The sequence below is a fragment of the Solea solea genome, chromosome 17, assembly GCF_958295425.1.
Source record: "Solea solea chromosome 17, fSolSol10.1, whole genome shotgun sequence".
In the NCBI taxonomy this organism is placed as follows: domain Eukaryota; kingdom Metazoa; phylum Chordata; class Actinopteri; order Pleuronectiformes; family Soleidae; genus Solea; species Solea solea.
Genome location: NC_081150.1, coordinates 17,131,004 through 17,154,853, shown reverse-complemented (window position 1 = coordinate 17,154,853; position 23,850 = coordinate 17,131,004). Strand labels below are relative to the sequence as shown.

General features: G+C 39.5%; 3 protein-coding genes and 1 long non-coding RNA gene across 5 annotated transcripts; 1 reads left to right on the top strand and 3 right to left on the bottom strand.

The window, feature by feature from the left end:
- Positions 1-2,051: 2,051 nt before the first annotated feature.
- LOC131443251 (uncharacterized) lies at positions 2,052-5,159 on the bottom strand. The gene is made up of 3 exons (XR_009233587.1): positions 5,034-5,159; positions 4,858-4,941; positions 2,052-2,126 (listed from the first exon to the last, which is right to left on the bottom strand). It is a non-coding gene; the product is annotated as an uncharacterized LOC131443251 (long non-coding RNA).
- A 1,815-nt stretch (positions 5,160-6,974) lies between these two features.
- Positions 6,975-9,147, top strand: mtif3 (mitochondrial translational initiation factor 3). 2 transcript variants are annotated; one of them, XM_058614077.1, is made up of 4 exons: positions 6,975-7,078; positions 7,724-8,171; positions 8,275-8,426; positions 8,886-9,147. In XM_058614077.1, the coding sequence occupies exons 2-4, from the start codon at positions 7,727-7,729 to the stop codon at positions 9,114-9,116; spliced, it is 828 nt and encodes a 275-aa protein (XP_058470060.1). In that variant the 5' UTR covers positions 6,975-7,078; positions 7,724-7,726; the 3' UTR covers positions 9,117-9,147. The 2 variants fall into 2 exon arrangements, with proteins under 2 accessions (XP_058470060.1, XP_058470059.1); XM_058614076.1 differs by lacking the exon at positions 6,975-7,078 and adding an exon at positions 7,117-7,263.
- Positions 9,148-10,565: 1,418 nt separating this feature from the next.
- heca (hdc homolog, cell cycle regulator) lies at positions 10,566-17,798 on the bottom strand. Its single transcript, XM_058614075.1, has 5 exons — positions 17,323-17,798; positions 14,181-15,219; positions 13,101-13,267; positions 11,930-12,084; positions 10,566-11,167 (listed from the first exon to the last, which is right to left on the bottom strand). The coding sequence occupies exons 1-5, from the start codon at positions 17,522-17,524 to the stop codon at positions 11,003-11,005; spliced, it is 1,728 nt and encodes a 575-aa protein (XP_058470058.1). The 5' UTR covers positions 17,525-17,798; the 3' UTR covers positions 10,566-11,002.
- Positions 17,799-19,264: 1,466 nt separating this feature from the next.
- On the bottom strand, positions 19,265-23,213 carry abracl (ABRA C-terminal like). Its single transcript, XM_058613112.1, has 3 exons — positions 23,106-23,213; positions 22,026-22,091; positions 19,265-21,393 (listed from the first exon to the last, which is right to left on the bottom strand). The coding sequence occupies exons 2-3, from the start codon at positions 22,084-22,086 to the stop codon at positions 21,209-21,211; spliced, it is 246 nt and encodes an 81-aa protein (XP_058469095.1). The 5' UTR covers positions 22,087-22,091; positions 23,106-23,213; the 3' UTR covers positions 19,265-21,208.
- Positions 23,214-23,850: the final 637 nt, after the last annotated feature.

Sequence of the window (23,850 nt, the reverse complement as noted above, 5' to 3'; positions counted from 1 at the left end):
ACTTTCATTTGTAACGGTTTGCCTTTAAATTGAAAACAGTTAGTACTAAGTAAATTTGACTTTCAGTAAATTTTAAACAAGCTATTTTTTTTTACTTTACCTTGAGTACATTTTTGGACCAGTACATATACTTGTGCTTCAGTAAAAATATAAAATAGTGGTACTATTATTTTAGATTGTGTATATGTAAAAGTCTGCTTTAAGAAGGACTCACACAGTACTGTCTGAAAGAAGACAATTGTTGACAAACTTAAAAACAAACAAAAAAAAAACACTTTTATGGCAATACTCAAATGTTGTTGGTTTTAGTTCGAATGACCTTAGTGTCAGTATTTTGTAGGTAAAGTATTTTCTGTTAAGTTTGTCAGCTATATTCTTTTTACAGGGTAGTAAATCTGTCAAAGGTATAATAAGAAACAAATAGAAATGATCATTTTTGAGGTAAATATGTGGATAAGACGACAGACAATGGAGGGATAAAAGTAATGCACCCACACTCATGCCTTCATTTGGAGATGAATAAGCAAAGGAGACTTCTTCTGCATCGTCCCGGTCGGTTTCTTTTATGATGATTCCCTTGATTCCTTCTGCACCAGACAAAGTGGCTGAGGACCCATTGAGGGACGAGGCAACGTCTTTCACATTATTCATCACCTTACTGTTGACAGACAAACAGACAAATAAACATGTCATATGGCAAACACCTTTTGTAAACTGTGAATTGACCAGACTGGACGTTCACAGAGGATCAGCCGTCAGTCACATTTCTATCCACATCTATGTTGTAATGTAACAAAGGGCAAATACTTTGTCACTGTACTCGAGTACAAAATTCCCATTTCAGTAGTTTTACTTTGTTTGTATTTCTAGTAACTTTTACTCCACTACATTTCCTCTAACTATCTATGTTACACACATTCACATGCTTCAACATGGGCTTAAGTGTCAAGGACACATATCGGCTAGCAGAGCCAGGAATTGAACCCAAAAGACAACTCACCCTACCACTGAGCTACAAATGACTTTTGATACTTAAGTACAGTAAATGTCATATACTTTAAGTACTTTACTTAAATTGTAACTTCTACCAAAGTCATTTTCTGGTAAGATACTTGTGCTTTTACTCAAGTATCCGTCTGACACAGTCACTGAACTGAAATATGACTGATATGGGATGTGATTCGGCTTTCAGCAGTGCTGCCACTACATACACCAGATTCCTCTGTTAAATATTGACATTTTAGAAAATGCCCTTGCTAAATGTTGGAGATTAACACGTTTTCAGGATTTTCTAAGTCTTTTGAACTGATCGACAGTTCGCACTGTTGGCTTTGATTCTTGTGTCAGACATCACACTCATGACTCAGTGATGACACTCTCTGACCAATCAGTGGCCGACAGGTACCAGGTACTATCACTAAAGACGGGCTTGAACTGTGTTTTTAGCCCATTTTGAGACGATTTTCCACTATTTTTGGGATCGGGCCGAGTTACAGCTCAATCGCTTGTCGTGTAGTATACACGATTAACGCCTCACGACCGGCTCCCGATCAGCAATGGTTTCGTCCCTCGTGAGGGTATCGCACGGTAAGTAAATCGTGAGCTTTAGCTTTTCATGCGATGCAGCCATACAGTTTGAGTTGGAGGTTTCCAAAAACGACTGAAAATATCGTGTAGCGTATGCATGGAAAAAACAAAACAAAAAATGTTTCCTCCAATAACAACTCATAATGGATTGTGAGTTACACAGATTTCTGTGCGTTCATGTCTCCTTCCCCTCCTGTGTCTTCATTTGGTGTTTCTAGAGACATTGTTTGATCAGGCTGCTTCACTGGATTAACACAGCAGTTAGTATTCTCTGCCGTTACATTGACGATATAGTCTTTCTTGGAGTTTCTTTCTGAAAGGAAGAGACATCTCACTTTATTTCGAGCATCAGTCAGCAAACATTTGATAAATTAAACACACAGTATGTAATGTTAGGCCTGGCTGTTTTTACTGTATATCTTACTCATGGGTTTCAAATATCCCCATCTTAAAGGGGAACTCACCCGAATCATCGCAGTGTTCACGTTTAGACCTGGCACATATGGTCTTTAGATCAAAACATCTAACTTGACAGAGTCCTGTGTATGAAAACACGGATAAGCACCGATTCCACATTAGAGAAGGCATTGAAAACAAAGCAACGGATTAGACATTTTATATATATACATATATATAGATATAGTCGCGGCAGTGACGTCACTACGCGTATACGTGTATACGTGAGGAGTTATGCTCGGTTAGCAGTAGCAACAAGAGTCTGATTAAACAGGCTGCATTAGCGCTCACAGCTGGTCTCTGCAAGGAAAGGACCCATCACCAGCCCCGGCGGCGAAGTTAAGAGTATTGGCAAGTTTCTGGCAACAAGTGAGTACAAGGCGAGGAAATACAGACCCTGGGTCTTGTCAACTATGTTGGAAAGTTCCTACCCGGCCTCTCCTCTGAGCTACATCCCATCACTCCCCAGCTCAGGAAGTAAAGTGAGTGACTATGGAGTGGTGCACAAGAAGAGGCGTTTGAGAAGGTAAAAACTATGCTCGTGTCAGCCCCAGCACTTGCATATTACAATGTCAACCGCAACTGTCATCAGCACTGATGCAAGAAGCTACGGATTAGGAGCATGAGGGAGAGTTAAAGCCAGTGGCATTCTGCTCCCGCACGCTATCAGATGCAGAGAAGAGATACTCCCAAATTGAAAAGGAGTGTCTTGCAGGCGTGTGGGCATGTGAACGCTTTGCCCGCTATGTGCAAGGCATAGAATGCCTCCGTCTACAAACGGACCACAGACCACTTGTGCCCCTCATTAACACATATGATTTGGACGAAGTCCCTCCAAGGTGCCAAAGACTTCTAATGCGCGTTCTGAGGTTCAATGGGGTGGCTGAGCATGTCCCGGGGAAGCACCTTGTCGTAGCCAATGCTCTTTCCAGGAGCCCACTGACTAACAGTGGTGCTGAACACACAGACAAGGAAGTACAAGCATATGTGGAGTCAGTGGTGGAAAATGCAAACCACAAAAACTTGAAAAAATCCCCTCAGCCACACTGCGGGACGAAGAGCTGCAAAAGATAGTGCAGTTCATTAGGAGACAGACATCGCCGCTTTCATCCCTGCATGGATATTATTCTGCCAGAGCTCACCTCTCTGAGACCGATGTACTGGTGTTGTATCAAGATAACTAGTCATCCCTGCTGCACTTAGATCAGAGGTGCCCAAACAGCTACATGACGACAATGCCACACAATTCACCTCGGGTGAGTTTCAAGACTTCCGCCAAAGCTATGGGTTTGCACACACAACCACCAGCCCTCATTACCCCGAGGCAAATGTGGTGCTGTAGAGCGAGCTGTGCAGACTGCTACGCACATCTTAAAGCAGCCTGATCCGTTCCTTGCTCTGATGTGCTACAGAGCCACCCCTAGTGCTGCTACTGGTGTGAGCCCAGCTTTACTTATGACTGGAAGACACATCAGGACCACACTTCCTATGCTGGAAGACAAACTACACGCTACTCCTGTGAGCAGACAGCAAATCCAGCAAAAGGATGCTCAGGCTAAATCGGCCTACCAGTTCTTCTATGACCGCCGTCACTCTGCCCTGCCACTTCCTGAATTGCCTGAAACTGGATGGAGAAAAGGGGTGGAGAATGTCTGCTAAAGTCATTGGCAAGTGCACTGAGCCCCGGTCTTACATTGTCATTGTAAAGACAGACAACGGTGCAGTGCTGCAACGCAATAGAAGGAATCTGCATGCAGTCCCGGAGCCTACTGACCCTCCAGACCAGCAGCAGCTGTAGCCTGAGGGACCTCCGCTGCAGCTGCCCAGCAGCCCTCCTTCTGTGGCTAGACCCAGCCACAGAGACTGAAAGATCCACCCGTGATACGCTCACCACCCCAGTCATCCCCACACAGGGCTGTTCAGGTGACATCCAGAGGTCGTGAGGTACCTCTGGATGTCCTCTGAAGTACCTCTCAGATATAGAGACACTTGAATACTTAATGACACTCCCCTTCACACTGTTCCCTGTTTCCTTAGTAATTATGTGGGGTAAGATTGTTATGGGGAAAATAACATTACATGTTCCTTGGTTAAAGTTATGTTCCATGTACAGAGTGTGTAGGATCTGATAATTACACACACACACATCATAGGAACAGCAACTATCGGGGCCAGAATAAACCCCACGTTGCTGTGGACGTCCCAAAGTCCTAGAGTGAGACTGTCACATTTATGTTTATCTTTAATTAAAGAAAAGATAAAGAAAAGGGGAGATGTTGTGATAAGTAACTACAGGTTGATGTAGTTGCGGCAGTGACGTCACGATATATATATATATATATATATATATATATATACATACACGATATATATACACACAAATATGTGGGTGTGTATGTAAAATGTCTATATATATATATGTATATATATATATATATATATATATATATATATATATATATATATATATATATATTAGTTGGTGTTGTCAACATTATAATTTACCTGATTTTAAACACATTTAATTTATTTTTGCATCATAAATGTATGTTTTTATTGTGAAGTGCGCCACAATCCAAACGGGCACATATACTTTTACTAACAGTGTGAAATGCCACCATGGATGTCTTGAATTGCATTGCGACATTATATCATAAGTGAATAGCTCTCGCTTTCATTCCTGTTTGTGCTTTGTCACCATTTAGGTGATTGTTTTGTTTCGTGTTTGCCTTGTTGAAAACCTATTTTCTCTACTGTGAAGGCCTTTTGGCTCAAATCCTGTTGTCTAAAATGTTCTGTGTAAACAAACTTTACCTTCCGTTTCGTAGTTGAAGTTGTCACATTTTCGCGGCGTTGTTTGAGGTTTTGGTTTAGATTGGATGGATGTATTCGTGTCACCTTTAATGAACAGACATTTAAATGCAACTCTCTCTCTCACAACAGTGATGAACCAGGAACAATACACAAAAACGGTGTTGTTGTAATATCACCTGTCAGTGTGCGAAATGACTGCAAGCAGTTGCCATGGAGGAAATACACGTTTACGTTCTTTTTAGTATGCCCTTTTTTGAGGTCCAGAAAATAAGAAGTACCACGACTACTCAGTTTAGGCAAGTCTTCCTCTGCGCCAGAAACACAGTTAAGTAAATTCACGAATGTGGTTCAAATGCTGATACTTGTTTTCTAATGCAGTATAATCTGCAAAGTAGACTCACTGTTGCTGGTTTCATTCAGAAATACAAATAGAGTTGAACCTGTGATGAAGAAATAAGTGAAGTGTTACTCATTTAGAGCAGAACTAGCAGTTTGAGGACAATGTAACAACAACATAAATTTGATTTATATCAAGAAATGAATGATGCTGTGAATGCTGATTCAGTTGTGGGTCAGTTTTAGGACCAAAAGTGTTTGTTTTGTATTAGTATCACATATATTAAAGCATTTATTAGTGGTGTTTGCAGATGACGCTAACACCATTTTCTGTTCCAGTATGGTCGTGGAAGAAATACATTTTTTTTAAAAAGAAGTGGTTTTGACATAAATAAATTGTTAATGTTCATGTTGTTTGGAATACACAAGAGAAATATACACAGAAAGGGTCAATGAAATTAAATTCCTTGGCATGATCCTAGACCACAAAATCTGTTGGAAAACACACATTTAATAATGTTCGAGGGAGGTTGGCATGAGTCATATTCTCAACATATACATATATATATATATATATATATATATATATATATATATGTATATATACATATACATATATATATATATATATATGTATGTACTATTTGACTCATTTAAAAAGGAGCATTCTTACCTTTGACAATGCAGGTGAAGTCATCAGCGACAATACAAGATGTAACAAATTCCTTGAACAATTGCTTTGCTTTGGAGTCAGCCTCCACTACTCCGTTTTGTAAAACACCTAAAATCAAATGAAAAACAAAAACTAGGGTTACATTCTCAACATGGTATGTTTAGAACAGATAACCATGAGAACTTGAAGAGAACTTAATTGTTCTTACAACCAAGGAAAATCCACAGAAGGCTTGCAAACAAAACCTGCCCTATCCAGCGCTTTGGTGTCATTTTTCCTTTAATTTTAATTAAGGTCTCAGTCAAGGGGTCCGATCCATTCACGCCTGTGGAAGATTTATAACAAATTTAACAAAAAAGAAGCTCTGTGCGAAATCTAGAATCAGATCTTACCTTCCTCTTTTTCTGAACATCAGCACTGTAAAGTCACACACAGTCGCGTTGTCTGACTTTGTACAGTTGCCCACTGCAAAAAAAAAAAAAGAACGACATATTTGCCTTGCAAATCCACAGTTTCTGAGAAAGCTTTGAGAGATGGATCCAAATGCTACTGTCCCATGCAAAAGTATTCAAATAACATCATGCTTCATGGATATGCTTGTTGCGACATCATTTCATTTAACTACAACAGAAATGTGCCTTTAGTGTGAAGTAAATTTCAAAAGTATAACCAAGTATAACCACTCAATACGCATATATACGTACATATGTATATATATATATACAAAAATTGTATATATATATATATATATACAAATATATATACTGAAAAAAATATATTGTAAATAAATTTCTAACGTAAATTCAGACTAGAAAAAAAATCTCATAAATTCAGAGCTGAAAAAAAAAATACATTGTAAATTCATATCTCCTGCCTGAGATAGCTAGGAATTACATCATTAACATCATCCTGAGAGCTTCTTGGCAGATGCTTTAAAGTAGCAAAATAATAAACTATATCTATATATCTAAAGATATATAGATAGATAGATATTTATAGATATAGTCAATTCAGAGCCAGAAAAATAAAATCTGATTAATGCAGAACTGGGGAAAAAATAAATCTCATAAATACCCCATTCACACTCCAGTCCAATGGGTGGCGGTAACGCGCATTCAAGAAGGTTGCCAACGACCCTTAAACTCAACAGTAAGAAGAGTAAGAAGAATGGCGGAAGAAGGCGAGAGCATGAATAAACAGCGTTGACCTACAGTGAGTAAAAGAGACAGCTTTTCGAAAGTATTGCGCAGCGTTGATGATAAACACACAGTATGAGTGTATATGGAAAGTTCGTAAGTCTTGAGAACTGATTCAACACATACATGTCCATAATGCTACTGTCCACGGACTTTTCTGTCAACACCAGATTCCCCTTCAAAAGTCGTCCAGTTTTAAATGTATGTATGTATTACAAAGCCAGTGAACGCTTCTTTTCAGAAGCGAAATAAATGCCACATATCGTAGATAATAGACTAATATTTGATTCGGCATGAATTTTTATTTGAATATTGTTGTTTTTTTTACACTCGACTTGCAGTGGTCACTACCCTTTGTAAACCCTAAGGCTTTGATTAAAGCATCTTCAATTGGCCAGTTTTTGAATGGAGGCTGGTATGATTCATAAGGAAGAAGCCAAAACAACCCAGAAATAAAATTAGCTGTTGAGTTATTGTGGCTTTTTTTTAATTATAAACTTAATTTAATGTAGTTACTGTATTCATTATTTTTTATGAAATAGCACGTCATTGTGTCATTAATTGATTATAGCCTCTTCTTAAAAAATGCCACTTGTATATTATACATAATGTATAATCACATAAGGCATCTTACTCATTATCCACCCCTTATTTTGTGTAGGTTATGTCTGCAGTTTGTTTGAGGAGGGTGCTAAACCCTGCAGCGAGAGCTGTGTGGGCCGTCGGTCCTTGTTCCCAGACTCCAGCATCACGGCTTCTCAAATGCCCTGACAGATCAAGCATCATTTCTTCCTCCTGGAGATGGTCTCCACTCTCCACAGCAGCAGATGACACAGAACTGCCTCCTGCACCACGGAAGAAAAAGCAGGATGTCCCTCTCACCAACATAGGCCGTAGGATCCCGGAACGGCAAATAGAGTTGATAGGTGATTCGGGAGAGAACATGGGCACCATGCATCGGGCAGATGTGCTCAGAATACTGGACGAGCGTGGACTAAAGTTGGTGCTGCTCGATAAAGACAAAGACCCTCCCGTCTACCAGCTGATGAGCGGCAAGCAGATCCACGAAGAGAAGATGAGACGGCGGGAGAAAGAGAAAGCAAAGCCAGGTATGTGGCGTCCTGTACATCACGTCTGTGCACTCAGGTGTACGGAGATGGTTATGGTCCCAATAGGCCTGTGAAGACACAACGTTGTGTTGTTTGTCCACAGCTGCTGTGCAGGTGAAGGAGCTTGCCTTCTCCCCCGGCATCGCGTCTCACGACCTCACCACCAAGCTCAAACAAGTGGAGATCTGGCTGAAGAAGAAGCACCATGTTCGGATTACTCTGCGAGCGGGACGCAACGACTCCACAGCCAACCTGGTGAGGAGGAGACTTCTTTTCTTTTTTTTTTTGCTTTCCCTTTGCAAAGGAGATGAGGAGGTGATGCAAAAGAGAGTGACATTTAAAACAAGACATACAACATTTGCAGAAAAACAACACATTGAAAGAACTTAAAGAAACAAGTAAAAAGCAGCAGTTAAAGGGAAAATAGTTTTAAGGCAGATAGTGAACAGACTGGCCTAGAGTTCGAGAGCCACAACTGCCAAAGCCTGATCCCCTCTGAGGTTCAGTCTAATTTCCTTTGTGAATCTTTGTGAAAGCAACACCAGGTTGTTGTTTATGTTTGGTTTAATTCTTTAAACCAAACGCTTTCAGGTTATCCCAACTTTCACACGATTATGTTGCATAAAGAACAAATCAAAATGCGGGTTAATCGATTACTAAATCATCCACTGATTTCTTTCAAATATCAACATGCGCAATCTTCTTTTCCCCCAGGATGCAACTTTGGAGCAGATGGTGCAACAAATGGAGGTCATGTATGGATTTGTTTTGCCGCCGAAAGTCATACGTGAGGGTAAAGCCGCCACTTGCATCCTCCGTCCGCCGTCGGCGAAGGAGATCGCACAAAAAGGAAAAACGTCTGCCGACTCCAGTCCGAAGGGCACTCAGAGCAACAAAGCGCCCGTCAGCACCACGGACACAACAGAAGGGTCTGTACCGCAGTGATCTGATGGAAATAAAACAGTTTTCACAACTATCAAGTGTCTCCGTGAAGCAACACTTATAAAGCCTTTTTTATAAAGCACTCTCTTTTACCAGAGGGTCCTGACTCCACATCGTATTTGAAAACTGGAGCATCAAATGTTGAAATGAGGAAGAACAAGCACGCAAATCAAGATTGCATGTTTGTTATTCGTCGTGAAAGTGTGCGTGTGTTTTCAAATTAAAAATCGCTTGACGAGAACTGTGACAGTTGGCTCTTTTCCATGCGGTTCAGCTGGACTATCGGGAATGGATTTGTTGAATAAAAACAATGAATGGTAATTTGATCAAAATCCCAGTGTTGTACATGTTTAGCTATTATTTCCAAGAACAAAAAATACATCTTAAAGTTGCTATTTTGAGCGGTGTGCTAATGTGACGTGACCAAAAGAACTACAAATTTGCACTACTGCAACATTTCTGAAAAGCCAAAATGTGTGTTAAATGACCATTTCAGATTAAATATCGTCCTGACCTGTGCACATCATGTTCTACAGACTGAGGAAAACATCTTTGTTTCTCACAGATCTGCACAAATATTACTCAGGAGTCATTTCAAAATGTTATTCAAATGAAAATGAGAATAATGATGTAAAAAAATGACCATTCCCTCTCGTATCGCAATCGCAACGTCAGTCAAAAGTAATCACAATTCGATATTTATTCAAAAATCGTTGTCCACCTTTGCTTCACTAGTGGGGCAAAACAGCATAAAATCATCAGTCATCAGTCAGTATTATGAGGGTGTGGTCATCTGACTCTGAGAAATTCAATTCAGTCGAGCTAATGTGTGTTTTAAAAGTACAGTTTAAGTCGTACAAACACAGCAATTTATGAGTGTGTCAAAATGCCTCTTGGCCAGGTAAAGAGAGACATGCATGGTGCGTTCCAGTTGTAGTCGGAGGTTGGATTTCCAACACGGGAAGTCGGAGCCAACCTCGCAAACCACAGCACAGGACTCCACACTGCTGCTTTTAAATGGGATTTGACTTATTTGTTTCACATTAGGTAGGGATGGCGAGACACCAATATCACATACGACTATCTTAGTCCGATACAGTCATTTTAAGCCTTTTTTGAATGTATGAAGCTGTTAAAAACACATTTGTGCCGAGTCATTCCGAAGACATAATTCTCCATCTGTGTAACATATAAGAGCCCAAAACACTGCTCGTTTTTATGTACATTTTTACAGACCGTGCCTTTATTCCCATCCCCTGACATTAAGTCAGTTTGTACACATAGTAATGTTTCATTTTTATTCGTGGACAAGTTGTGTTCGTTTGTGTGAGCGAAATACCGCAAAGACCGTCGCGACTGGCCCGGCTCGCAACGCTGACGTCACTCCCGGGACAAGTCACCAACAGAAACTGTGAATTGGGGAAAAAAAAAACATACACCAACCAACACCAGTGCGTATCCTTCTCTGCTTTATTCAAGATTCATCTTTGCTTTTTTTTTTTTTTTCCTTTTTGTTTTGGTAAAAAATAAAAAATGAAAGCAAATTTTGGCATACGGATACATTCACTTGTCACTTGGATAAATGTGTTGGCTTGACCTGACACACTTTTATCAACACCTTTCTTTTCCTTTAATCAGCAGAGATATACTGTATATACTGTACCCGGAACTGTTATTTATGAATCATTTATCCTTTTTTTAAAACTAGAGTCATACTTTTTCCCTATACATAGAAAATAAAACAAGAGTGAGAACTTGAAAACATAAAACCACCTTTAAGCCCCACCCCTCCCGCCTCAAAAAAAAAAAAATCTTTTCCTAGATCGTGTTAAAAACGAAAAAACAATGAAAACAGAAGCACCTGAACTAGCACGCGTGAACCACATTTGTCAATAGGCCTCGAGTACTTTGTAGGAGGAGAACGGTTTGACAAAGTGATAGTCCAGGTTGCCACAGTGAGGACACTGCTGGACGTTGCTGTACTCGGAGAAATACTGCATCCCGACGCGGACGTCCACCACCGGCTTCCCGCAGTGCTTACAGTTGAGACGAGCCTGAGGACACACACACACACACACACACACACACACACGGGGAGAGGAGACAAGGACGGGGTCAGTTAGTTAGAAATTTCGTTAGTTCCTTTGTGACCATGGGAACAGCACAGTTATGACATAATCTCAGGTTACAGGCCCAATTAGCATATGTCGTGTTTCCACCGGCTCTACTCGCTTCGGTGCGGCATAGTACCTGGTCAGAGTGCCGTCACAGGAAGAGACGTCCGACAACTGTAGATCAGTTAGAAAGACGGAACAATCCTAAAAACGTGGGTTCATCTCCCACAGTTACCAGGGAAATGTCTAAAATCTCAACACTTAACAGAGGAGTCTGGTGTATTTAGTGGCATCACAAACCCTACTGCTGTATATCAGCCGCTGTGCTCCGGGCATGGCTGGAGGAAGTACTGAACAAATAGTTTTAATTCACTGATTCTAATGATTCAGTTACACTGAAAACGACTGCTTTACAAGTCACTAGTCACTTGTTTGTGTTTGTGTGTGTGAAACGAAGTCACGGCAGTTTCATGCAGCCGTGCGATGATGACTCCGCCCACGTTGCGTAGGTACTGTGGAACGCGCCAACACTGTGGCACGCTAGCTTCCTCTGGCGGTACTTGGAGGAAAAAAAATCAGAAATACTTTTTCTACTGTATATACCAGGATTCCACTTTTAGGTGCTGTGCCCCCTTTGAGCGTCTAATCCAAAGCAATGAAATCATTATTCCGCAGATTCAGCGCAGAGATCGGCGTCTGTACCTGGCAACACGGCGAGGCAGCCAGTATATCGTACGTGTACATGGTGCCCAGCTGGTGCCAGCTCCCGTCCCAGCGCGACTTGCACTTGATGCAGACGATCTTGTGGACGCCTTCTAGACAGTCCACGCAGATGGCGTACAAGTGCATTAACCTGCCTGTAGGAAAGAAGGAAACGACAACGACAACAATCATTCACGGCAAGTCAGAACCCTGTGTTTTTTAAGAAAGAATTTTAAGAAAGCGATATTCATGTACAAAATAACAATACATTTTACATAGAAAAACAGGATGTATTGATGCATGGTTGTTACTGTTACTGTTCTAACCAATTCAGTGCAATACCCGACTCATGTTTCTGGGTGTTTTCATAGTTTTTATGAGACTGTTATAATTCCATCTGTCTTCTTTTAATCTACTGTAGAGCTGAAACAATACCCGATTCGTCATAAAACTGTTTTGATAATCGATTCATTGGTTTGAAGCTTTTTTCATGATTAAAACAAGATTTCTGATTGTTTCAGCGTCTTAAATGTGAATATTTTTCTTCGTTTCTTTGCTCCATATAACATAACAAAAGATCATTTTGAGACATTTGAGAACCTCATTATTTCCAGGTTTGACAAACACTGATCAACATTTTTCAACGTTTTCTGACTTTGGACCAAACAATAATTATTAATTAACAATTATTATGAAAATAATTGTTAGTTGCAGCTCTAATCTACTGATAACGTACAGTAATGCATTTTGTTTCGATGTGTCGCATGTGGAAAACCTAATCTTGAATGTGATATAATACAGGTGATAATAAATAATAAAAAATATCAAGAGTAATGGAAAGAAACTTACCTATTTTTTTTTTATTGTTTAGATAAAAGCAGTAAGTAAAAAAAACAAAACATGTTTTAGACGGGATTTAAAAGCTGCAAATTCCATGTACGCAATCTATTCTTTTTTGTGGAGTTCTGGTGTGTTTAATGTGATATAATGTAAAGTCCCTGGAGATTTCCTCAGTGAATAAACAATATTTTCCATTTTTTTTTTACAGAAAATGAAGCCTTTGAACCTGCAACATCAAACCTCACATATTTAACAAATGTTCCTCGTCTGACGTTACCATTCAGCCAGACACAACAACAATAATAATAATAATAATAATAATAATAATGACCTTGAAGGTGACAGGGGACGTCGTACTCGATCTCGTCGTGGCGCGAGGGGCTGAGAAACAGCGTTCCGTCCACCAGGGGGAACTGCTCGAACACGGGCAGCGCCCGGTGGCACAGCGCACAGTTGACCACGTTCCTCTGGCTCGCACTGAGGGCCGACAGGATGAACCTACGGGCCAAAAATCGTGGACACGTTACGGTAAACAGAGCTCAGTCTGAGAATCAAAGCATTCAGTAATTATTTTGATGATCCGTTGAATCGGTTTAAGGGTTTTATCAGCTTCTTAAATTTGAATATTTTCTGGTTTCTGGTTATTTTTGTGGTATTATTCCATATCAGATTTTGACACGTAAGTTGCCTTCTTGTATTGGAGAACCTTTGTAGCTTTTTTTTTAAACAATTACTCGATCAATCCATTATTATGATCATCGATTAGTCAGTTTCTGTCTTTTTTTTAAAGAATTAAAACAAGTTTTCAGATTTTTCAGCTTCTTAAATGTGAATATTTTCTAGATTCTTTGCTCTATATAACAAAACAATCATTAAAATTCAATTAGACATTTGAGAACTTGATCATTTCCAAGTTTGGGAATTACGGTTCAACATTCTGTCATTTTAAGGTTAAAAAATGACTTCAGGGAGCAGCGTATTCACTCTACGTTCACCTCTGTTCCACTGTCGTCCCCGGCGACGCTGATCATTTTCTGTGTTTGATGTTTAATATCTTGTGTGTGTGTGTGTGTGTGTGTGGAGGCCTTGTTAAAGCTCAGCTAAAGCTGGCTGCAGCCAAAAACAGCACCATGTGAGCAGGCAACTAAAACAGTAATGATGTTTTCTGGAACCTACAAATAATCTCATCATCCAGTTTTTAATATAACTGAGGTGGCTGCTTTAAAAGTGCACACACATTTACAATGTTCTACTGCACCGTCACCACACTGATTAGTTTATAATAGTTCAAAATAAACAACAAGAAGAGGGAGTTGCTTGACACATTTAATTTAACTTTTAACGTGCGATACTCACCCACTGAGTGAGTGCAGTTTAAAAGTATAAATTGTAAAAAATCAGTCACTCTAACCTGCGCAGCTCCTCCCCCTGGCCGGCCTGGGCATCGTCCTCCATGCGGACGTGGTAGGTGTTGAGTTTATGTCGAGGGATGTGGGTGAGGAGCTCCGAGAGGTCCAGCCTCCTCAGGAACTGAACCGGGTGAGGGTGGGCGCCGTCACCAATACTGCCAGAGGTGAGACGGTGGTGCAGCGGCAGGGCCAGGGACAGCGGCAGGGGAAGTACAGACCCGGGGTCCAGGTGAGGACCTCCAGCGCCGGCTCCCATCGAGCAGCCACCGCTCCTGCTGAGGGCTCCCCCCATCAGAAGGTGCTTCCTCTGCGGGTCCATGTGGACGGCTGATTTTAGAAACTCTCCCAGCTGACGGGAACCCCGCAGAGCTGCTCCTGCTCCTCCTGGTCCACAGGCAGCAGTGGGGGAGAGGGAGAAACCAGTAGGTGGGGATTGTCCAGGAGAGCCACAGGGAGATCTCTGAGGAAGTCCTGGAGGAAAGGGTCCTCCTGCAGCTGCTCCTCTCTCTATAGAGTTCTGTCGGTCCACTGATTGTCTACGAGGTAACTCCTGACTAGAGGCTCTGTGGGATTGTTTACCTCCTCCTGCTGCTGCTGCTCCTAAAGTTGGCTTACTCTTCTTAAGATCCTCAAAAAACCCATCCCCAGAACCAACAGCGCCTCCACAGGCGCCAGTCCTGCCCGCACTCCTCTCCGACGGCTTCTTCTTGCGCTCGTCATGCATGCGTTTCACCTGATACCAGTCCGTGTCCTTCTTCAGGTGACCCTGTCCGCAGCGGCAAGAGCAGAACCTGAAGGCCAGGTCGTAGCCCTTCTTGGTCCACATGTTCTGCCGACACTGCTTCTCGTTCCAGGAGCGCGCGCGGCCGATGCAGTTGAACTGGACGAGGATGGAGCTCTCCCACTCGTAGAAGCACTGCAGGTGCATCCAGTTGCCGTAAGGGCAGAGCTCGTTGTTGCAGAGCACGCGCTGGTACTCGTCCTTCTCCAGGTCGATGGCACGGCCGAGGCTGCAGCCGAGAGGAGTCGCACACTGGGTCTCTGAGTGGAGACATGAGGAGGAAGCAGTTTATGTGTTTCTCATACAAGTTCACTTTCAAAACAGCCTGATTTCCTTCATATTTAACATTTTACAGAATTGCAAATGATTTTTTTGGATGAACCAAGTTGGAACCAGCAAACGTAAATTAACGACTAACTCAAAGTCGACAATTTTGAAAGTAATACTAGTTAGTATTTTAATTCTAGCTTCTAATATGTTAGAAACTGCAGATTTTTTTGGAAACAATAATTCTGCTTTGGAATCAAGGAAATTTAAGTTTTGTAACTTAATATAGGTGCAATCTTTAATTGTGCAAATAATATTAAAATATTAATCGTTGCTTTGCATTTTAAATTCTACATTACATTTAAATGGTTAACTTTTAGCTGCAACTATGTAATCATCTGCTTATTAACTGATGAGTTGTTGGTGAGTAAAATATTACAATATATTGAAAACAAACACAAATCACATTTTCCCCCTAAGGCCAAAAGAGCAGCACAGCATAGACTGTTTATATATGGACCGCAATATTAGCCATATTAAGACAATGATCTGAATAATATTCTGCCATATTAATGACTACTTTTTTCAAATTAGAATTGGAATCATACTCTGAATAAAGAATAACCACACGAAGAGTATTCCAGTCTTAATCACATTATGTAAACATGTACTAGGTGTTAATCTGATTATAATGACCTGTTGGGAGTTTTCACAGCAGTGGATGTGTAATCATCGGGAAATATGCATGGAATAATATTCTAATAGCAACTTGTGTTTACAACCTAAACTGAGATAATGATAAATCCAGAATGAGGTCAATACCGGGATTATTGGTGTCAGTGACCATCGATTACTGAGCAAAAAAATATGGTCAATTAACAAATGATTTGACTAATATTGAATATTATCAACTGTATGTTTACTACACTTCTTTAAAAAACAAACTAGTTAGTAGATCAGTTTTGATACTTTATAAGTACAATTATAAACTACCTTATGTTCAGTTTATTGATTTTCATTAGTAAAATAAGAAAGGGGAATTGATTTATTGTTGTTTTAGCATAGGCTTTGTTACAACAGACTAGGCCTGACATACTAAAACATGAAGCATGATTTTCAGATATAGAGTGAGGTGGCTTTTCAAAATAAAAGTCTATAAAAATACATTTGAAATATTAATAACTGACTGTATCTACAACAGTATTGGATTGTTTTCTTTTTTTTCTTTAAAAATAAGTCTGTATGGGATGAATATGTACTTGAGTGCGCAGACAAGCGGTGAGATGTCAGTATTACCCCAGGAGAAGGGCCACAACTAAAAACTGGACACGGTACGCGTCAGGAAATCATGGGAAACCGAGGCCTGCACATTAACTGCATAAGCCATCCATCATCAACGTGAATGTAAAGACAACGACGTGCTGCGATGTGTCATTACACACACACACACACACACCGATATACCACATTTTCACAACAAGGAACCTTATTTTCGTGGCTGATACGTAGCTAGAAGCTCGCTGCGCCAAACTCCGTTGTCAGTTTTAACAATTGTACGATTTCCTGCGTGTCAGGGACAAATGGAACCAGTTTAAGCATGCCTCAATAAGGATTGCGAAAGATTTTCAGTCACTTTAAAATTCGGCTTACATGGAATATCAATAAATTCAATAACAGATTACTTTTATGCCCGAAGTTCCCATTATTTCCTGGATATCAAACACAGCACTGAGCCTACAAAGGTACAGCATAAACTGTGATTTTAGCACAGATAAGGATTGGCTACTTTCTAGTTAACAACGACGATCACAATAAATCATTCCATTCATGCTAGGCCTAAAGTCGTGATGAGCCACTCCGGGCTACACTCGGCTAATAATCGAGGAAGCATTAAAATGCCGACATTTTAGATAGAAGTTTGGTACTGTGCTCTCTCCCGGTGGGGCAGAAGTGCACAGTGGGCGGGTAGAGGGGGGTCACCATGCATGTATGTGACAGATAGACAGACAGGACAGAGCTTTCCTTTGGCAGGAAGGCAACAACATCAGCAACTAAACTTCATGACCACATCTTTGTCTGTTTCCTCTGCGTCTTACCGCTGGAGCGCTCGTTCCTCGGTGCAGCAGCCGCTGAAGCTGAAGCTGAAGCCGCCGATGCCGATGCCGATGCCACCGTAGCCGCCGCGGCTGCACCTCCTGTTGCAGCAACAGCGGCAGCACAGGCTCCATTTTCCTGCTCATCTCCGCTACTGTTGGTGCGTTTGCTTTTCTTTCCCTTGTTGTTCTTCTGGTTGGGCATTTTACAGGATTCGGATGTCAGTGTTATTTTCGACCTCTATCATTGGCGGCGGCTGTTAGCGCTGCCTGACATTTCCGTGGACTCCATTCGTGCAGCGGGCCCTGGTGGTTTTTAGTTTATTTGTTCTCCTTGTTTTCTCTGTATTGTTTTGAGTCTCCTCGTGGACGACATGAAGGTTTCCGCGCTGCACGTACAGCGAATAAATTACCTTTCAGGGCGAAGGCGTGTCCGTCTCTTGTTTTGATTCCTGCTCTGCTGTTTTCTTCCACCCCCTGACGTCACAAGACCCCGCCCCCCGCCATTGGCTGTCAAAGACTTATGTTGCGTTCAATGTCTGTAGCAAAGCTCCGATTTTACCCTTTCATTTAATAGTTCGCTAATTAGCTAGTTCACTAATTAGCTAGTTCGCTAGATAGATAGATAGATGACAATATACTTGCTGTCTTTTCAGTTAAGTTGTAAAATTTAAATTGATCAGTGATACTGACAATTTACCTTTTCAATCTTGGGCTACTTTATAATGGGACATGTGATTGTAAGCGGAATATCTTTATGTTTTGTGCTGTTTAAATAAAGAAAGACATTTGCAAGTACTAAAATCACAATAGTACATTATTATTATTATTATGACATGACTAAGAGTATAAAGGTAATAGAAAAATAGTAGTAGTGGCAACTTTTATAGCTTTTTTTTATAACTTTTATATAACAGTTTATAGCTGCTTTTCTGTCAAACCTGTTGAACACTGATTGATTTTTTTAGTACTATTTTGCATAAATGTAGGAATTTATTTATTTATTTTAAGTAAAAAACTATTTCAAACTGATAGGAAGACATAATGACTGGCCAGAGCTGAAACAACAAGGTCAGGACACGTTTGGAGTGACATAATCTGTCCTATCAGGGATTTCCCACGGTACATGAAAGCACCAGTAGCTAAAGGGGATTGGGGATGTACAGTAGAGGAAGAGAAGTGATCAGTGTCACATATTTGTGGGGCAGGCATCACTGTCCTATTTAGCAGTTATGACAGCAGATAGTGTACCAGGCTGGGTGGTGATATTTCAAGGCTGCATTAATCATCATGTCTCCTACTATATTAAATCAACTTGGTGGATTTTACTGCTGACATATGCAGTTCAGCAAATTAAGAAATGCCACATCAATGCAGTCAGTGTAAAAATGCCTGCGTAGCACCAGTGCTATTCAAATACAACCAAAACAGTTTTAATTAATATTTTTAAATTATAAAATAACAATTTATTCAAAAGTGCACCAAACTCCATTCATAAATCTGATGATTTTAAAGATGTCTTGCTTATCAGATGCAAATTAAGACAGTGTAAACATGACTAACAATCAAATTATCAAACAGTAGAAGCTAATAGCTTTGGGCTCTGCTTTAGCCCATGGCCAAGTGGAAAGGGAACTGGGCTTGTAACCCAAAGGCTTTGAATCCTTACCAGGTCAAAAAAGGCTGGTGTACCCCTGAGCATGATACCCAACACCCATTACTCCTAGTTCTAGGAAGGGTCTTAGTAGAGGATGGGTAAATGCACAGAGGAATTTTCCTACAGGGATTAAAAAAGTACCTGAAATGTAAAAATAATCAAATTTTATGAGCTTCTTGCCAAGACAAGAAATGTTGTTCTCGATCATCTCTAAATAATAAAGTGAGATTCAGATCCTATTTAGGGATCAGGGAAAGTAAGAAAGAAAAAACGTGACTCAAAGTTGGCTGAAGGTTTCAAGTGTTAAGAATTTATTTTTTCATTCCGTCCTCCTTAGGAATGTGTTATTGCCCATACAAAAAACCCCAAACAGTAATGACGCACTTAAAAACATTGTAAAGGCATTCTGTTAGTTTTCAGAGATGACCCGGGTTGTTGGCACTGCCCCGATTGTCACTTAAAAACCAAACAGCCATCTTAAACTCCCAACATACACACAGTGTGTGCAGCAGAAACAGCAGGCTAATCTAGAAATTCCAGAAAATGACAGCGAGGCAAGCAGTTTGGGATTGTGCGTCATGTGACCCACCAGTTTCATTCATAATTAGCATAGGTTTAAACTCACTTTACCCAATTTCACCAAATTCATGCAACGACACAGTTAAGAGGACAATCATTAAACAAACGAATGGCTTCTTAAAACAGATAATAAGAAAATAAATTCAAGTCAAACCACCAACACCTGAAGATTTAAACAGCAGTTAATGTAAAGCAAACCCATAATGAGGCTCAATATTGACTGGAAAAAATAAACCAACAACTTTGATGTATACAGATGATATGTTGGAATGTTTTTCAAAGTAAAATATTACTTCTTTTTTTTGGCTATTTTTTCCTAAAATGGCAGACAAATATTGCACAAAAGGAAAAGTGGCAGAATGATATTAAAGTTGTGTGGATTAATGGCAGTGTGGAAACAATCGAGCAGCTGGAATTAAATTTAAGAAATTAAAAAAAAAAAAGAGGATCATGTGTTGTCATTTACCATGTTTTGGTTGTTTCAATTTGGTCCTGAGATTTAGAACAAATATATCTTTCTCATTTGGCGCCAATCACCCTGTAATGACTCGGCAATAAAAAAAGAAAAAGAAAAGAAAAAGCACTTTTCTTTTTTTTTTTAAACACATCTGTTTGTTTATCAACCATTTCTTCCAAAGAAATACAAGTTTTGACATTTGTTTATCAGAGAGACTTCCTCATGACCACATACGAAAAGATTTAAAACTACTCTTTAAGACACTGCAGTTGGTACAAAAAGGTGCAAAATCTGCTTCTTCTTTTTTTAATGAAATGTACTTGCACTTGTCTTTGTAGTTTCTATAAAAAAAGAAGTTGTTATATTTCCCGCAGCACTGGTCTTTTTTTTTTTAAACCTTTTTTTTTCAAAAAACTCCACAGGAGGTAGTATGAATGGCTCTTTGTAAACAAAAAATGGAATGGCCATTTGGTGACACAGTCAGTGGACACATTTTTGTTTTTCACACGGTTTTAAAACTGCATTAGATTAATATGGAAAATCCTAATTGATAATTTGCTAGTGCAGCTTTAAAAACAAATTGGGCCGCAACGACAATTACCCATAATTAGCTTCTTAAATGTGAATATTTTGAGGTGTACAAAGAAATCGTTCAAACTGTAGTGAACACCGACCAACATTTTCTGACATTTAACAGACCAAACAAGTTTCATCTATTATAAATATAATTAGTTAGTCGCTATAGCTAATCTCTCCCGTGAGCCCCGATATGACACTGTTGACGTCAAAAGAGGCATTTCTGTTGTGATAGTTACTACAGATTTCACACACAAATAAACAAATCAATGTTTTTACATACAGAAAATTACATTCACACTTTGTACATTTATAGTTGTAAAAGCGCAACAAAAATGATATTATAGTCCCGTGGTTGAGGATAAGATGGCAGCACCAGCGGAAGAGAAAAACTATACTTTTCCTTTGTCATCTGAAAACGTGAACGAAGCTCAAATATTGCCAAAACTGTCAAATTAAATCTTATTAAGCTGACGTGTCATCTGGGGTCTGCTGATATACTATTGGGTCTCATTTCTGTTTGGTCATTGCATTGGAGGTTAAAACGCGACACAAAAAACTCAAAAGACTTTGGAGGGATTCAATGAGACCCACAGTTGCGTCTGGTCCTGATTTCGGTCTCACTGCTGGAGCAGGACAATATTAACGTTGTCGTGGACACCCTGCAAAAGCAACTCTCCCTCGTAATTGACAATGCTCTTCCTCTTGGCGGCTCTCAGAGTGCCCACCAGTGCCTCAAAGATGTTGGCACATCTGTCGTCATGGAACAACATACCAAACGTCACGCTGGTTTGACCATCGGCATCTGAAGTGAGACGTCAGCAGTGGTTATTTACTATTAATCCTAGTTATCTCTACAGAAATAGCAATACCAGATTAGTTAATAGGGGTGGGAATCACTAGAGACACCACAATACTATATTTAAGTCACGATTATCACTCTTTTCTAGGAAAAAGAGGGGTGAACAGAGGAGTCCTTCATTGGCTGCACTCTGCAATCTCACCATTGGGCGTCACTAATTCCTACACACTGTACTTTTACTTGACTGAAATGATGATGTTAGTGTCATATATATACACACACACATATACATATATATATATATATATATATATACACACACACATATATACATTAAAACAGCATCAAATCTGTGTCACTATCAATTAAAAAAGTGATTACATTTATGAGGAATTTTAATTAAAGGAGCCTTTATTTACATATTATTTGTGCATTTTAACAATCGAGTGTCAAAGTTACACATAAGTATAATAATGATAATAATTATTATAATAATAATAATAATAATAATAATAATAATAATCTGCTGTGAAAATGGGTGAAATATTTGAGTATTTATATATCGAGAGCTAGGACATCACAGCACTGTATGGAATTGGAATTGTTAAGCTACGCATGATTAAGAACTGACTCACTTTTAGTGCCAAGTCGCCGGATTTCCTCTACCAGCAGCTTTACTTCATGATCCACATTCATTGTTGCTGGAAGAGAGAATACATTTAATTAAATGAGACAAACATTCTAATCAAAATACATTTAAATTTAAATTATTTCTTTTAAAAAGGTTATATGTACATAACTTTAGAATAGCATTTTACTCATAAGGACCTACATTTCAAATAGACATAAAATGAATGTTACGCAAAGATTTAAAGGTTCCCATTTGATATCATATGCACTACGGACAAAGTAACGTGAAGTTATTTCAAAAGTACCCATACAGGTCCGCTTAGAGATCTACTGTATGCCGAATACTCCAAAAGAGGCTAATAAATGCGAAAATGTCTTTACTTTTAGTTGTTCATAATTTGTTTGGATTCCTCGTGAGGTCATTCACATTTTTGCAGATTTGTATATACACATATATGTGTATATATACATATACATATACAAGTATATATACATATATGTATATATACATATACAAGTATATATACATATATGTATATATACACATACATATATATACATATATTTTTTTTTTTTTTTTTTTTTAAATAACTGGATAACTGGAAACCGATACAAATGCACACCACAACAACATTTATCAAATACTAACAAACGTAAGTATAGCCACTGCATTTAAAAGAAGAAATGATCGGACCAGTCACTTGAACATAACGAGCTACAACACGAAAAGGGCGGAGAAACAATGCGGAAGTAGAAGATTAGCACTCAGTGCCAGGATTACAAGACATATATTCGTATTATTTAACTAGTTGTTATTGGTGCGAGTCTTTGCATTCACGTGTCTGGCTTTACATTCGCAATTCGTCGGTGTTTTTACAAGACTTCCGGCCCATTTGAAGGATTAACACTTGGCCGAAAATGTGAACTCGCCGGTAGCTTTAGCTTTTAGCCAAAAGACCTGCTGAGAGACTGGACCGAGGAGTTGCTACTAAGATCGTTAAAAGGATGAAATGTGCGTTGGCAAATTAATACATTGAGGGCAACACAAAGCATTCTTAAAATAAGATTTACAATCACATATTTACCTTGATGTTCTTGTTATTTTCGCTTGTAATGGAATGATGAGCGACTTTCTAGTGAATCTGCACCACCGCTGCTGTACGATACTGATGCCTTCAGGGTTTGCTCGGAAATTTCTCAGTACCGTATAGTTTGCAGGGCGTCCTATCCCTCGCCAACATAGTTTTATAGTTACACAAGTATGACTTTAAAATAATATATCATCTGTATGTGTCACATGAACGTTGCTGGTTGTGTGCATGATAACGATGTTTAATGGAGTACTTTAATGTAAATGAATATGTTAATGTATAAGTCTAATGGAAAGTTCGCCGTCATTTCAATACTTCCCACGTGTACTTAGTGTGCTTAGCGTAACGTAAGTTGTGAATTTCCCCACTGCAGGACTAATTAATTTCACTAACTAGTGAAAACATACGGTTTTTATTTTGTTTTATTATCCGTGGGTGTTTGCCGTGTGCCAAATTTCCAACATCATCTGAAGGCACCATGGAAGCTCATCTGACTTCCTGGTGACACCTTGCTGCTGCTCCATATATGGAAAAAATGAGTGCTCTCATATGCTTGTTTTCTGCCTCTATGTAGAAGTTTACATTTGTCAGTCATCCCAGGAATTTCAACTCTTTCCAGTAAGAAAATATACAAAATTGCATTACAAAAACGTGTTGACATGTACTATCAGTAAGTAAATAACAGACAAAATAACTCAAGGGCCTAATTAATGTTATAATTTACACACGTGGCATGTCA